General features: G+C 48.4%; 1 protein-coding gene across 2 annotated transcripts; it reads right to left on the bottom strand.

The window, feature by feature from the left end:
• Positions 1-2164: 2164 nt before the first annotated feature.
• Positions 2165-16787, bottom strand: EIF3D (eukaryotic translation initiation factor 3 subunit D). Of its 2 annotated transcripts, XM_081250349.1 has the most exons (16): positions 16641-16780; positions 14825-14871; positions 14268-14400; positions 13913-13958; positions 12894-13030; positions 11738-11823; positions 11122-11194; positions 10048-10160; positions 8745-8877; positions 8079-8226; positions 7192-7322; positions 6376-6461; positions 6153-6282; positions 3243-3385; positions 2762-3045; positions 2165-2317 (listed from the first exon to the last, which is right to left on the bottom strand). In XM_081250349.1, exons 3-16 carry the CDS (start codon positions 14388-14390, stop codon positions 2304-2306), a joined length of 1647 nt encoding a protein of 548 aa, XP_081106475.1. In that variant the 5' UTR covers positions 14391-14400; positions 14825-14871; positions 16641-16780; the 3' UTR covers positions 2165-2303. The 2 variants fall into 2 exon arrangements, with proteins under 2 accessions (XP_081106475.1, XP_081106474.1); XM_081250348.1 differs by lacking the exon at positions 14825-14871 and having other exon boundaries at positions 16641-16787.
• Between the last annotated feature and the right edge of the window lie 224 nt (positions 16788-17011).

Here is a 17011-nt window from a genome sequence, read left to right as displayed (position 1 = left end):
ACAGGGCGAGTGGAGGGTCACTGTGACCCCTTACAGGATTGAGAAATGAATGTTTTCTTCCAAGGAATTGCTGGCACCAGAAAAAAAATTGATCTTTATGGTTGAGCAGGCATTTCTGCCATAGGGGAGATTTGGTTAACGCATAATGTGGATGCACAATGCACACTAGAGGGGAGGGAGAAGGTTGAAAGACAGAGAAAAGGTTTTATGTTGAAATTTTTCTTGTCTTGCCTTAAAATGTGAATTTTTATTTCATCATTGGTCATGTAAACAAAGTGGCCTACGACAGTTCAGTGTAAAGACACTTAAACACAAATCCACTGCTCATGCCCAGCAACGGTGGCCAAAGTGGAGGCAACATGGAGGATGACAGGATGACCCTGAACTGCCATTCAAGTGAACTGGATGACCAGGGCTGGCTTTCCAGAGGTGGGATGTGGATCCTGCATGAGATTTACATGGGTAGAACACAGCGCAAGTATAGGAAACCTCAAGGGGTGTTAAAGTAGTCCTGTGAGATGGGGCTGAGGGTCCTGGTGGGAAGGCAGCCGTGCCTAGTGTGGAAAAACCCTGTGATCTTCCAGCTTTGCATGGCTGGAGCTGCTTCTCATTAAAAATCATCACTGGGACTTCTCTAGAACAGTCTTCCTTGAGCTCTCAGACCTAAGTACCCCCTAACCCTAAGGAATGCCATTTATCTATTTTTTCCCTAGCCTATATCAGCATCAGAGAAAAGCTTCATTAGAGCAGAAATGATCTTATTCACTATAGTGACCTCACAGCTTCCATCAGCATCTGACATACAGGAGGCCCTTAATAATTTGTTGAATAAACACTGAAACCAGACAGACCAAAAATGAAGTTAGGGAGGTCTACTTAATAGTTGTGAAGATTATGAGAATGGGTGTCGGCAATTAATTACTTAAAATAGCTGCTGGCTGTATTTTGTACTGGGAAATTAGGACTGATAAAATACGGCAGGGCCTTCAGACTAGGCTGAGCCTGGATTGTAGGCCACAGGATGCGATTGAAAGTTTAGAGTCAGGACTATTTACAGCAGTCAACTTGGTGGCCCCAAGCAAGACCAGGTGGAAGTAGGGGATAGATGAAAGACATGAGGCATGTGGAGGCTGATATAAGATGTTTTTAGAGAATGTGACTGAAATTAACTTCCACCTGCCCACTTGCTCCAGCTAATCCTGCTGGGTTGCATCATGGGTCTGCAGGAGGCAGCTCGGGGAGTACCAGCCCGAACTTGAAACCCCATGACACTTGTCACACTACTTTAAAGTGAATTTTGTAACGCTCCACCTACAGTGAAAGGTCCCCAAGAAGCACATCTTGTGCTCTATTTTCCTAGTAACTCTGACAACACAGTCCAGTAAGTTTTTGCTTGCTTTCTGAGGCTCAATTATTTTGATTAAAATTGTTAACTTTAGGACCGTTACCCAAAAGCTGAGCCAGTTTTCTCATCTGTATAATGGTATGACTTCCACCAGCATTACAGTTCTGTGTCAGGGTCCGATGAGATATTTATAGAACATGCAGTATAACATGTGGCACCGTATATTACTTCATAGTGTTCTGTACATTGGACAGAACACTGTCCGTTTATAAAAAGTTTACAAGTACTAAACATCTGTAGCTCTGATTTGTTCATGACACAGTTCTTTGAGGGTGCCAGCTTGAGATCCCGTCACCAGCCCGTGGCAAGCTTGAAAACAATTTACGAACCATTACGATCACCACACAGTGGAACATCCATCAGAATCTTCCGAGGCAGTCTCCTGCACCTGAAGCCACCCCACCTCAACCTTCAAAGACTGCCCTGCTTCATGTTTCACCAGTGATGTGTGTCTCTGAAGGCAGCAGCTGGGGCTGGCACGCAGCCAGCAGGCACTCGTGCTTGTGGAAATGGACTTCCTACGGGGAACTCACAATGGACAACACTCCCCAGGAAAGGATAATTTCAAGGGGTTCCAAGAACAAAAAAATTCAGGGCATTCACCTCCTAACAGGAATGTAAAACTACTAATGCTCAAGAACAAAGGCTGGAACCCAGATTATGAACTCCAGAGAGACTCTGCTGTATCTCACCCTCCCTCTCCCAAGGGCTACTCGGAGAAGAAGGGCTGTCAATCATGACATAGGCACGCGATGAAGGTAAGAGACTAGACAGACTTATACTTTACTCCAACTGTCAAGCTGCAGAGAGCAACGATCAGACAAACATTCCACCAGGTATCCAAGGCCCTCCTAGGCTCGGCAGAATCACAGAATCCAGCTCCACATCACTGTCTGGTTTAAGTTTCTTCCTCTGAAAGATACAAAAGCCACGTCAAACTGGTGAGTTGCTTATGATTTTCAACACCTACACTCATTAGTGAAACCTTTTAGATCCTTACATTTCCTTCCGTCACCTACTGGTGAAGCAGGTGAGAGAAAGGTTAAAGCCCATGTAACTCACCTGGAGCATCTTTCCTCCCTCAGACCACTGGCTAACATCAGGGACTTCCAGTGCCTTCCTCTAGATGCTTCTTCCTTGCCCTAGCCTCTAAAAGACCACTCTCCTCCCTGACCCCGTCTTGTGATCTAAAGGCTCTGGAAGCAGCTTCTGGAGCCAGACTGAATGCTACTCCAAGTGACATCTCAGGGAATTCCCAGAGGTTTCCATCGAGGTTAGAGAGGACCGTGCATACAGAGCTTGGGCCCCAGCCGGCACACGCTCACTCCAGACTTTGGAGGGAGGCTTGCTACAAACCTTCTTCTTCCTCTTCTTCCTCCTCCTCCTCCTCGTCGTCCTCATCCGAGCTGAAGGTGCCGTCGGGCAGGCTATAGACGCGGATGACCTGCTTGTTGGGGTCCTTGAGGATGAGGTACTTGCCCTCCTCCAGCTTCATGCAAATGTCGATGACGCAGCGCAGGATGCCCCAGGCGTTCTCCACGCTCAGGTTGATCTGGCTGGCAAACTCATTGGGCTTGAACTGCTGGGTGCCCAGGATGACGTGGCGTGAGGAGTCTTTCACGTGGTACCGGGACACGTAACTATCGAGGGGAAGAGGAGTATTATGGAGGGGGGGCAGGCGGGCACAGAGACACAGCGACGCCTGGGGTCGAGTATCATTTAAATGGTGACACCTGGTCTGATGCTTGTCCCAAGAAAAAGGAGAAAAGGCCAGCCCTCGTCTCCCAACCTGCAGACCACCCCCTTCCAAAGATGAGCTCCCGGACAGGAATCTCACCCAAGCTTGAGGTACTCGGATCCGGCCAGCAAAGCACAGCAGGTCCAGCGGGCCAACTTGTAGCTGTTGTTCTTCAGCTCGGTGGCAATGACGGCCCCTCGCTGAGAATCCAGCTTCTGACGCCAGTCAACGCCATTACAGTGCTGCAGGGGGGGAGCCCCGGTTACAGGGGCCAAGGCGGGCTCCCACTGCCCACGGCCTGCTGCCACTTCTGGCAGAGAGGAAACTCCTTAGGGGGCCTGACTGGGGAGGGGCAAGCCCACAGGTAAAGCAGGGGTCGGACTTAGCTTTTAAGAGGCAGGGCCTCGGGCCGTCCCTTGCGCAGCAGGTGCTCAACAGAGCGCGACTCCTCCCTTCACAAGAGCTCATCCAGACCAGGACACGCACGCGCACAAGTTAAAAAAACAAGTGCCACACAAGTGGTGAGGGCACATGTTTATCACATGCTGTGCGGAGAGGAAGGTTTTGCATGGGAGCCTGGCAGCTCCCCCATGGAGGATATTGGCAGAAGCTGGAGGTGGAGTGATCTGAGAGGGATGCGGGGAGAGACGGGCCGGTTTAGCCCCGGTGGGCGTGGAGGCCCACAGAGAGCGAGGTCAGGGTCTGGCACTGTGCACACACACAGAGACAGACAAAAAGCAGAGAGACCCCGGAGACCACCTTCTCCAACCACCTCTTCTGCAGATGTGGGAACCTGGCCTCAGAGTGAAGTGACCGGCTGAAGGGCACATGGCAGAGACTCCTAAACTTTCTTGGTTCCTGGCAACCCTAGGCCAGAAGAAATACTAAAGAGTTCCTTTTATTAAGTAGTTAGGTCCAAACCACTTAGGGGCAGTATTCTGACAGATGTCTCTGGGCTTTCTTCAAAAATTAAAACTATCCTGCAGCAGCCTTGTGAGTTTGCTGTGGCATTTTAAGGGCCTTTCCTCAAGGAAGCAGTGTTTCGGACAGTTAACTGGCAGAGATACTGAAGGGAGGGAGGAGCGAGTTAGGGAGGTCAGCTAATAACAGGCATCACGGAGAGGAGGGCCCTAAACTAGGGGGAGGATGTCAGCGAGAGCCAGAGCTGAGCAAGAAGACAGACTGCACCTGACAGCAGAATTCAAGAGTGCAAAGGAGGAGATGTTTGAGGCTCTGAGCCGAAGAGAGCAGGAGAGACAAAGCTGACGGACGGCCAAGCCAGAGGGAACGACAAACAAGGCCACTGGAAGAACAAGGTATTTTAGAAAAAAGAAGAAAACCAACAACGGAATAGGAGTCAGAATAGATTTCGGGAATCCTTTTTAGAGTTCAAGGCTGAGGCTCGGGGTAGGCGGAGTTCTAAGATGACCCCCGGTGACCCCGCTCTTGCAGCATCTGCTACCATGGAGTCTGGATGGAACGTGTGAGGATGATGAAATACCCACGATCATGCCATCTCATGTCAAAAGGGATTCTGCAGATGGAGTTAAGGTCCCTTAAGACAGGAAGACCATCTGGGTGGGCCTCACCTAACCATGCGAGCCTCTTAAATCTGGGTGTAGAGGTCGGACACAGAGGAAGCCAGAGATTTCAAGCACGAAAAGAATCTGATGTTGTTGCTGGTTTGAAGGTGGAGGGGACCACATGGAAAGAAATGTGGGTGGCCTCTAGGAGTTGAGCGGCCCCAGCTGACATCTGGCAAGAGAACCAGGGGCCTCAATCTGACCTCAATCTGCAAGGAACTGAATTATGCCAACTAGAATGAGCTTGGAAGTGGATTTTCTTCCAGAAACTCTAGCTGAGAACTCAGTTCTGCTGAAACCTTAACTTTAGTTCTTGGATATTCTGAGCAGAGAACCAAGCCACATGATGCTAGACTTCTGACCTACCAAACTATGAGCTAATGGATGTCATTTTAAGCCTCCAAGTTTCTGTTACTTTGTTATGGAGCCAAAGATGAAGAATACATGCTATATAAAGAAGTGATTATGGCAAAATGACTTGCAAAGGGGACTGAGCCTAAGAGAAGGCTCCACTGGGGGTCAAAAACGAGGGGAACCAGCAAAGGAAACACGTGAAGGAAGCTGAGAAACGTGTAAGACTAGATTAAGGTACTAACAGAGGGCACAGCCATACAAATATAACGACACCAAATGCTACAGGGAGGGCATGGTGTAAAGTCTAAGAAAAGGCCACTGGCCCAGAGCTAAGTTCGCAGCAAACCTTCTGGTGTGCTCTCAGCAGGTGATGGAGGCTGAGGAGCATCTGGGGGTGAGACTCAGCAGCCTGGAATGCGAATCCCTTGGCTCTAATGAAAGCAGAGCACAACGGCCCCCAAACTCCATCTCACTGGACCCTCGTTCAACACAGGCCCGGCCTTCCTGTCCTTGCACCAAGAATCCTTTATTCTACACAGCAGCACCGAGGAGCTCTGCCACCCATTTCAAATGCAGGCACGTAGCCCAGGTACTTTCAGAAAGGATGACAGCCCAATAATCATGGCGCAGCAGCCTGAGAGAGAACAGAAAGAGGAGGAAAAGCGAAGGACACATGATTCTTTCAAGATGCCCCCTGAAGAGCCAAATCTGGGCTTATCTGAGCATCTCTGACTTCAGGAAGTGAAGGAGTTGGAAAAAGGGCGTCCGAAGGTTGAAGACCAGGTAGGGGCTGCAGTAAGCGAAAGAGCAGGTCAAAAAGAAGAGCTGCGTGGCTTACGGGAAACCTGCCAGCCCGGCTCACAGGAAAGATCAAAATCACGCTTGCAGAGAGCAGAAATCAACAGGAGGTGGGAATGGAACAGAGGGACAGAAAGCACTGGAAGAAGGTAATTACCTCACACACACCATCTCTTTCTCAGTAAGTAAGTAGGGGAAAAACTCAGAAGACAAAAAAAATCTCGGTAGCTCTCTGAGTGAGGCGAGGGGAAGAGAGACACAGGATGGTACTCACCCTGGAGTCCCATTCGTTGAGGGTCTTGATGTTGATGAACGACACCTCCCCATTGGCGCCAGTCATGACGCCGTCGTGCTCACAGCGGACGATGAGGTCAATGTCGTCTCCGAGCTTCCACCTGCGGTAACTGCAAGGAAGGAGAAACTCCTAAGGTCAGCTGAGACCCTGGATTTCAGACGCACCACCCACACAGGGCACGGGCACCAGGGAGGTGACATACCGGTAGGCCACAGAGGCAATCTCATTCTTATCCATGTCATCCTCCACAAACGGGTTTGGGTTGGGGAAGTTGTATCTTTCCTTCCCCTGCAAGGATGACAGAGGTGTCACGAGACGGCAGCAACTTGTCGCCAAGGCAATCAGCCAGACCCTGCACCTCTGCTTTGTCACAGCCCTGACTGGGTCCCTGGCTCCTGAGGGGGATCTGGGATCACTACGTGCTGTGCATCGTTTACCCCTTCCGAGCGCAAGCAAGCAGCCCACGGACCAAAACGGATGTAACAGCTCGCGTTCACCCCGTGCTTATATTTGTCGCCCACGTGCTTTAGGTGTCTCATTTAAATAGCAATCTCGTCCCTCCTGTTTTGTTTTTCTCCATGGCACACACAGCCACTTGTCACAACATATGTGTACTCAGGGTTTACTGTCTTTCCTCCTCCGTTGTAACAAAGCTTCTGAAGGGTTGCAACTTTGGCTGGTTGCTGTATCCCCAGCTCCGAAACAGTGAGTGCACTTGTACACAGATATTTGAAGAAAAGGTCACAATGTATCTAAGTGAAACAAGTATTATTGGTATTCTAATTTTACAAAGAAACATGCCCAGCACCACAAAGCTAAAAACTGGTGGATCTAGGGTTCAAAGTCAGGCTGTCTGATCTTAAAGCCCAAGCTCGGACCTCCTCTGTGACAGGCAGGGAACCCCATCTATCCTAACCAATCCCACAACCCCGGAGCTGACGACACGGCGGATGCTCAATAAACAGCAGCTGGAGTCGACAAGCTAAAAATGGCCTCCCAGATGCTCCCAGGGCCTCACCATCCTCAAGCACTGCTGGGAGAAGTTGTGGTTGATGTAGGTTGCTTCCATGGCCAGGTTGCGGGGTGAGTTGAAGGAGTTGCCTTCATCTTGCGGGGGCTCGTTGGCTGTCTCACTCACCGTCAGGAGGTCTGCAAGGGCGGTGACATAGCCAACCACTCACTAAACAGTCACCACAGAGGTGTGTGGCCCCTTGGGGAGCAGTGGTGATCCAAACGACACACACCCTTCCTCCAAAGAACCGCCATCTGCTAACGTGGGTCCCCTGAGTGTGGGACACACTGGGCAGGAGCAGGGTGCGCTTCTGGGCAACTTGAGACACTAACGTTAAATGCAGTCACGATCATGTGGAGGAAAGCCATACCTTTTCCTTCTTTTTGGATTCCTCAAGAGAATGTTTGATTTTATTAGTGTTTCAACAAAGAGAAGCAATATAATCATGTTTGGCTTCACTCTGCTATTTTTGAGTGGTTTTCATTCACCGTGTGTGCACATACACACACGTATGGTGTAAGACATACGCGTACGTATTTTTTCCTTCGTAAATATGCTGAAGTAAAAAAGGCATCAATTTAAAGAGAAACATTAAGTATGTACGAAAGGTGGTGTAGAGAGATGACGGAAGTCAGGAAAGTGCTATTCAAATGAGTAAAAACTAGAAGTACGGTATTCGGGCACCATGAGGACTCCGGAAGCTGATGCCCCAAGAGGGACTGCAGTGACAGTCCCTTTCCCCTGTCGCTGAGAAGGCTGAGTGGGATTCTGACATGGCTGTTGATGCCTGTGAGGAGACAGACCCTCTTCTACCCATTCTCTAGAGCAGGGAATGGCTCTGAACCAACAAGGACACTCAGCACCTCTGTGTTGTTCCCAAACAGGCTTCTTACCAAAGTCAGAGTTGTCCCTCTTGTCAAAGAAGAGCTTGGACCCAACTCTCTGGACGACGATGTCCCAGGAATACACGGAGCGGGTGCAGCTCATCAGTGTGGCCAGAATGGCATCGGTGGCAAACACGTTCCCCTGAGTTTTTGCCAGCTGCAGAGGGCAGAAGAGAGATGAGGCTACTTCAGGGTTGAACTGGCCATTCACAGCAGGGGGAGGACTCCTCTGTAAGGCACGTTCACACCCACACCCTTGTCTGAGCAAGGCTGCAGCAAGCCAGCCAGTGAACTTGTGTCCTGGGGTCCAAGGAACTGCAGCTCCCTGAGCACCTGCTATATCCCAGGAGAGCACTGCCCGATGCTTCCACCCTCACCCCAGCGGCACGTGGTAAGTACATTTACCCCAATTTACAGGTAAGAAAGCTAAGGCCTCAGAGAGGTGAAGCCAGGAAGCACGGCAGAGCTGGGACCCGGGCCCAGCTTCACCTAACGTCAACACTTATGGTCTGGCCAGCAAAGTGCTCTTATTTTCATCTAATCCTAAGTCGATTCAGAAGAGTCTTATCTACAGGGGCTTCCGAGGCCCAACTGATTCACACGCATCCCCACATCTCTGTCCTGAGGCCTCGACACTCCCCATGGGCGGACAGGTGCGGGGCAGGGGGCGCCCACCTTCCGGATGACGGGGTCGTCCGTGGTGGTGACAGTGTGGAAGATGCGCTTGATGCTCCGCAGCGGCTTCTCGCTCCTCGTGGTGATGCGGTCGAAGGCTTTGTCATAGTATTCCAGGGCCCCGCAGCACTCGCTGAGGGGAGAGCAGGCAACACGCGCTAAGTGAAGGAGAAGACCACCTACTTCTTTTCTGTTAAACCACGGAATCCAAAGTCTTATCCCAAAGTCTAGAGTATGAGATGAAAACATCCTCTGACTAGACTCTCAGTGCTTGCTCTGGGCCCTGCCCCCGCACCTCCTGATGTGGCTCCACAGAACAGTGAGGACACAACTGATTCTGCTCAGCCTCCTCATTTTAAAGACAGGGAGGCTGAGGCCAAGACAGGGAGAGGAGCAGTTAGAGCCCCCAGCAGGCACACTGACTCCGGCCTGGTGCTCCAGCTCCCCACTAAGGTATTTCCATCTACTGGCCCTTTGAGGTAAGGAGCTCTTTGAAATGTAAGCAAAAGCTTCGTGACTCTTGAAGGACTGCTATCTTTCTCTTTCTGCCCTCAGAGATACAGAACTTAATTTTTTCTTTTGCTCAGGATTTCAGGAAGTGGAAAGAAATCTGGAGTTTAACAGCAAATTTCTTTCTGCCAACAAGAGTTCTATAACTTAATTCTTTTTATAAATTTATTTATTTATTTTTAGCTGTGTTGGGTCTTCGTTTCTGTGCAAAGGCTTTCTCTAGTTGCAGCGAGCAGGGGCCACGTTTCATCGTGGTGCGCGGGCCTCTCACTATTGCGGCCTCTCTTGTTGTGGAGTACAGGCTCCAGACGCGCAGGCTCAGTAGTTGTGGCTCACGGGCCCAGTTGCTCCGCGGCATGTGGGATCCTCCCAGACCAGGGTTCGAACCCGTGTCCCCTGCATTGGCAGGCAGATTCTCAACCACTGCGCCACCAGGGAAGCCCACTTAATTCTTCTTTTGCTCACAATGCCAGGAAGTTCAAAGAGAGCTGAAGTTTTTTTTTTCTTTTTGGCCGTGCCGTACAGCTTGTGGGATTCTAGTCCCCTGACTAGGGATTGAACCCGTGCCCTTGGCAGTGCAAGTGTGGAGTCCTAACCACTGGACCGCCAGGGAATTCCCGAGGAGATGAAGTTTTAATATCAGTAAACTTTTCTGCTTTCCCCTCTTGGCATTGCTTTTTAAAACCCGTTTGTCAATCTTATGCAACACCTTTGGAAATACTAGGGCTTAGGCCAACAGTCATCACCAGCTGGTGATGTGTGGTGGTGGACAGTAGTAAAAGACGTCACCTACATGTCCTGGGGCTCTGACACTTCCAAGTAGCGCATCTTCATTAACTGAGGAAAGTCCATCTCCTCCTTCACCTCCCAGTCACTGCGGACTTCCACCGAGGAGTCTCGGGGCTTCTGTTGGGGGAAACCATCGGAGGGGAAAAATGACAGCCAGCGCAAAACGTAAGCAAAAGGCAGGTTAACAGTACGAAGGCTTTTATTCAATAAATACATCCAGAACATTTACTATGTGCTGGCTGTTTTCCAGCAGCGTCCCTGACTCCTAGGAGCTTACAATCTAGAAGAGGACCGAAGGGACAAGAGCTCAGAAACAAATGGGAATTCTACTCCTCAGTAACGATGCCACCCTGGGAACATCAGCTCTTCCATATTCCTACATTTTATACAGGAGCTGTAACAGCTCCTTTATATTTCTCTCAGGGTATCAGCTATTTATTCTTGCTGCTACAGCAAGCACCATGTCCAGCAAAATGTAACTTCCACAGTTGTACCTTCACGCTTGCTTACATGTCTTCTAGTCTCACCACGCCCACACAAACACTTGTACAGGAATGCCCACAGGGGCATCATTCAAAATATGCCCTGGAGTAAAACCGCCCCAGTGCCCATCAGTGGTGAACGGATAAACAAAATGTGGTCTATCCATCTAACAGAATGTGGCGATAAAAAGGAATAAAGCGCTGACATGTGCTACAACATGGATTAGCCTTGAAAACATGATGCTTGGTGAAAGGAGCCAGTCACAAAAGATCATTCCGCTATGATTCATTTATATGAAATGTCTGGGGCAGGCAAATCTGGAGACAGAAAATAGATAAGGGGCGGCCCAGGGCTGGGGAGGAGAGGGGCTGACTGGCAGAGGGTACTGGGCTTCTTTTTAGAGTGATGAAAACCTTCTGACATGGACCGTAATAACGGTTGTAGCACTCTGTCAATACACTACAAATCGCCGAAATGTACACTTTAAATGGGTGAATTGTATAGTGTGTGCACTATACCTCAATAAAGCTGTTATAAAACCAAACAAATAAACAAAATCAAATTCCTGGACAGAATTCTGATATGGATATACTACCTGTGATTTTTGGTCCCATTTCTGCCTCACTCCAAATTGTTTCTGGAATTTTTTCTGCAGTCGTATGCGTTCTCTGGAAAGACAGGAAAACTGTGCTTTCAGTGCAGATTTTTAAGGAAAACAGGGGCTTAAACAAAAGAACAGACCAACAGGGCGCACACTGGACATGCTAGAGGCATACCGCCCCCACTACTGACCAGTATTACGCATATATTTTACTCCATCTATCCAGCTGTCCACTGGCAGCCCCAGCTTGGGCAGGGCTACCATCCTGCACAGCTCCAGAGACTCACGGGACCCAGCGTGAATGGGGCCCCCTGGAGCTGTGCCACAGCAGACCCAAGCCTAGGTAAGCTCCCAAACTGCTTCCTGTCTGCCTTTGTTTCCCTTCAGTAGTCACATCCTCTGTGAGCAGTTTCCTGCCCAAGCTCCCTGCTGTTAACAGCTCTTCGAGAATGACACCAGGGCTGAGACAGTGGCTTAATTGGCCCTGGGAAGACTTTTTGGTTTTCCTGCCATGGTGGGGAAGACGACTATTCTCCTGCTCTGGCCTCCTGCCGTCAGAGTGCAGTCGGTCCTGGAGGAATATCTTGTTCTGGTGGGATGGGCACCTCACCTCTCCTTCTGCTTGGCGCTCTTAGGCAGGGTCTGCAGGTTGAACTGCAACATGTTCCGTCGATCCTTGTCTCTGCGGAGGTTCCGCTGGGAAGCAGGAAAAAAATATCCATGATAAAATCTTGGAGCTCTGGCTTACAATTGGCAGTGCCTAATGGGAGGCCATTAGAGTTAGTTTAGGATGCAAACCCAAATTGCACATTTTACTCTGCTTTCATAGAATCAACATCTGGGGGTTTACAAGTATGCACAGGCATACCCCAGAGATATTTTGGGTTTGGTTCCAGACCTCCACAATAAAGTATCACAATAAAGCGGGTCACACAATTTTTTTGCTTTACCAGTGCATATAAAAGTTATGCTATACATATAGTTTACACTACACCGTAGACTATTAGTGTGCGATACCACTATTTCTAAAAAAAAACAATGTATACACCTTAATTATAAAAACACTTTATTGCTAAAAAACGTTAACCACCATCTGAGCCTTCAGTGAGTCGTAACATGAACCATCACGGATCACAAATCACCATAACAAATGTAATAATAAAGAAAAAGTTGGAAATATTGTGAGAATTACTTAAATGTGACACAGAGACATGAAGTGAGCCAACTGCTGTTGGAAAAAAAGGCGCCAAAAGATTTGCTCGATTCAGGGTTGCCACAAACCTTCAATTTGTAAAAAAAAAAAAAAAAGCTGTGAAGCACAATAAAATGAGGTATGTTTGTACTTGGAATTAGCTTAGATTTATATCCACACGCAGTTTTTATTGAAGTAGGTTTACTGGCTCTTATTAGAGTTGTTGAGTTTGCCTCTTTATATGAGAAGATGCAGCCCAACTGGACGATCTACTTAATAAATCCTGGACATAGCAATTAAGTGAGGCAACAGACACAGATCACCTTGTTAATCCTGTGCTAACATCCATCCTTAGCACAGATGTCCTTGCTACTGGTCAACAGAAAGCTAAACTATTTAAATGCATCCCTGGACTTAGTACCCATTTATTTTAGCACAATTATCACTGAATAGCTACTTGGAATTCACTAGAAGACCCACAATAACATGCTCTCCTCTCAGCAGTACTACACGGTAGCATTTTTTGCAGCAGGTGACAGCCCCAAGACGGTCAGATTGCTGGCTCTTGGCCTACCTGTGCAAACCGCATCCGATTCCGCTGGTAGGCGGTCTTCTGTGTGCGTGCTGTATCCACCAGCTGGAAACTAGTTTCATCCTCCTCATGGAAGTAAGCATACTGACTTCCACCTCCAAACTGAGAGGAGTACTTATCTGGAGGCAAAGGTGACAGCGTGTAACAACACTGCCTACAGATTTTACAAATACATGGTGGTCTAAAGCCCTGCTATTTAAAGTGTGGTCTCAGGACCTGACCCATTGGCTGGGATCATCTTAGATGTACAGACTCACAGCCTCACCCCAGACCCACGGAATCAGAATCAGCATTTTAATAAGATCCCCAGCTGATTCAAATGCACATTCAAGTTTGAAAAGCTCTGGTCCAAAGAACTTTCTAAGTCAAGACAGAGTCTGAGGAACTTAAGACAAGCCCATTTCACTCTCTGCCTTATTCTGTAAGAATATGAGTTAAAATCTACTCTCTCAGGAGAGGCAAGTATGCGGTCTAAGCATCGTCACTGTCATCATCAGGTGCCCAAGGCACACGTGGCTAATGGGCTATGACTGACTTTCTTGCTGACCTCAGACTCAGATAATCTTAACTCAGTATTCCAGGGAGCCACTTCGAGCTCTCTCAACTGGCACAGAGGGAAGAAACCAATTTACCGTATCAGGATCTTAAAACCCGGAGTTTTAAAACTGGGATCCATTGACTGGCCTCGTAGGTTCAATAAATTGCAATGAAATGAAAAATGGGAACATGTTCACCAGATTTGTAAAAGGGGCCGTGGTTCCCCAAAAGTGGGGGGGGGGGAAACCACTATAATAGGCCGAACCTCTTTAATGAACAGTCTAAGTTGAGGCTATTTCCAAAAAGAATGTGGATTGTTTCCACAGTCCAGAATATGCCCTGAAATACTATGAATTATTATCAGCATTTTGTTCCCATCCTAGAATGCTTTCAGGTGGAGGTTACTAGAAAAACTAACAATCCCCCAAGGCCCTGATCCGGGCAGTCAGGCGGAGAACACTTACTTGTGTACCTCTTATCTTGGTACGTGGCTCCCGTCCAGTCTGCAACCTAGTAAGAGCAACAAGGGAAGAAGACATGGAGCACAGGTCAACCAGGTGGGTTTCTGTTCACTCAGAAACCCCCCCAAAGTGAGGATACGGGGTGGGGAAGTGTCAGGACTGGCTCAGGATGGCTTTTTAAGAGCCCAGTTCTCCTATGACCACTGGAAGTATCCAGATGGATACTATATAATGGATACTATATATACTATATAATGGATACTTATAACCCTCATGCTTTTGAGAGAATAAAATTGAAACAAACTTGGAGGAGCAGCCACAGGTTAAAAGATTCAGACCCCCGCTGACAGGCAGGTACCTTTCCTAGCCGATCTCCTTTGCTGAATGGCTGGTAGGGCATATCCCGAAACTGCTCGGGAACCGCACAGGGACCCCAGCCTGAGGGGTTGTCCTGGATCACGGGTGTCATGAACTTTGCCATCTTCTAAAACCTTAAAAATACAAATAATATAAGTAGCTCCATGAAGAAAAGCCTCAAACTAGAAAAAAAGCCTTCCATTTGAGGTAAGCTAAGACATGAATGACAAAACTAAAAATGCAAAACAGAACCCTCAACTGTTGAGCTACTCCCCATTCAATGTCTTCTTGTAAATAATATTGTGAATACTTAAAACTCAGAAGACTGCTAACAAAACTGATGTATCATATTTCATTGATTTTTTTCCCGCTGCACCACCTCTGAAATGAGTCTGCACCTTCTGCTTGATGGGGTGTCATATCGTAATTGGTAGTTTTTCTTTCTTGGTGTTACATGAAATAATTGTGCTTCTTGAAATGAGTGGTATCTCACATATTTGATGAAACGTAGTAACTTTTTTTCAAGTGTAATAGGCATGTTGTAGTTCTCATTCTCACCTTCACCAGGCATACAATATTTAATCCCTACGCCTCAGTCTCTTCATCTGTAAAATACATAAGATCCTTGTTTTATTTCTATCAGAGAATCATTGTGAAAGCCGTAGGTATTAATTAACATATTTGGAAATGATTCCACTGTAAAATGCTGCACAATTACTCCTGAGTCTTGTAAAAATATATTTACACACAGTGCTGAGAAGAAAACAAGGGTCCGTGAATATATCCTGAAATGTAACTTTCCTTTGTTGTTCTTCTGATTTTCTGTCAATGAAAATCCTTATGCAGAGCAAGTAGACACAGGGACAGGCAAAAGGCCCGCCAGAAGGCTGAGGAGGCCACCAGAAACCTTAGTTCATAAAAGTGGCCATACAGCCAATGTTCATAAACATTATGAGTACCAGGCATGTTCTTAGTGCTTACCACACATATATTCATTAACTCCTCCCAACAATCCCAAGGTAGGGCCAGTATTAGCCCCACTTTCCAGATAAAAAAACTGAGGCACAGAGAAATCAAGAAATTGCCCAAAGTCACAACACTAATGGACGAAAAATTTGAACCCAGGCAAACTGGCTCCAGGGTCCACACTCTGCGTAAAAACCAGGGGCTCCAGACAGATGTTCATCTGACAGGTCCTATCAAAAACTTACACATTTATCATCCACTGTAATCCCCTGAAAATGCTCAGAAGCTGAGTTCCCAGGGGAAAATTCATTACACAAACATTTCTGGAGTCTGGACAGCAATCAAAGAGTGCAGGGTACTAAATTTAGGAAACTCTCTTCATTGTTCAACGATAGGGAGATTAAGGCTTCCTACACAAGGGACACTTGGGTGAGAGCAACAGGGAATGACCTGGGAGCTCCATCCTCCAACTTGAACTTAAGTTACACTACAGGAAGCGGACTGAGGGAAGCGGTGGTGGTCTCAAAACAATTCACATTAAATACTTATCAGGCTCCTACACGTGTCGGATGCAACACCACTAACCCTCCCACCCCCGCCCCCATTTTAGAGACAAAAATGTGCAGTTCAGCCAAATCAAGCAGTTGACTTGCCCATCATTTCAAAATAGATTTGGTTTCTAGGGTCGTCTGCCGTAAGTCCAACACTCTTCCTATTATTTTATAGTAATAGGGCAGCGGCCTGAAAAGATCTGGGGTTTCAGCCCCTACTGATAACACAGTAAGATATCTCCAAACATACTTGGAGAAACTAAGCTTTTCAGTTAAAACGGAGTGACAGCTGTACTGGCTACAGGGGTAGGATGAGGAGGCACCAAAAGGGCAGGCAGAAGGGGCCTTCCGGCTGGCAGGCCACGGTACTGGGTATGTTATGGCAGCCACTGCAGGTCGTTCCCCATCAATTCCTGGGGGTTAGAGAATTTCAGATCAGAGATCAATCAACTCCATCCTGGCCTCCAATTTCACAGGAAAGGGAAGGAAAACATCTGGACCATGAACTCCTCAGAGAGGGCCGAACACCGCTCAGCTTGGCACCCCCAATACCTCTCTCATAGCAGTTCAGGGAGCCGTGGGCCGCTTTAAAAAGACACTGAGACCCAGCTGGGTTAAGTGACATGATCACATTCGCCCAGCCCGTGGCCGCTAAACGGAGTCTAGGGCCAGAGACCTCAGCCAGAAGGCTCTGCCCCGCACTGGGTCGGACCTGGGACCCCGAAGGCAGAGTCCTGCCCCGCCCCGCGGAGGCAGGTGGGGGTGTACGGGGGCTTCTTCCGGTAGGCCCCCAAAGGCCAGGAGCCGCCCAACTCGGCTCCGGAGGTCCTCGGAACGCTACGAAACACACTGCTTACCTGCAACGGCCTTAGCCGGGCCCGATGGCGAGAGATTGTCCAGGCCGGAGACCGCACCACCACTTGTGGACCGAGGAACTGGGAAAAGAGGAAAGACGCGCGCTCAGCGGCCGGCGCCGTAAACACGACCGGCGCTGTCGTAAACTGCTCCCCAGCTTCCTTCCGGTTCGGCGGCAGAACGCACGAGTCGTAAAGCAAAGGCAACCCGGAAGTTCGTCACTGTTCTTTTCGAGCTGTTGTGATTAGCCTGCAAGACACCGGAGGATGTTTACAGTTACGTCATGGGACACCCGGCGACGCTCCGAGAGGGTTTTCAAGTTTCTTGAAACGAGGCGGCCCTGCAGTCGAAGCTGGAGGCCGAGAGTGCCTAA

Source organism: Mesoplodon bidens (assembly GCF_964165515.1).
Source record: "Mesoplodon bidens genome assembly, chromosome: 11".
In the NCBI taxonomy this organism is placed as follows: Eukaryota; Metazoa; Chordata; class Mammalia; order Artiodactyla; family Ziphiidae; genus Mesoplodon; species Mesoplodon bidens.
This window is presented reverse-complemented; position numbering and strand designations above follow the sequence as displayed.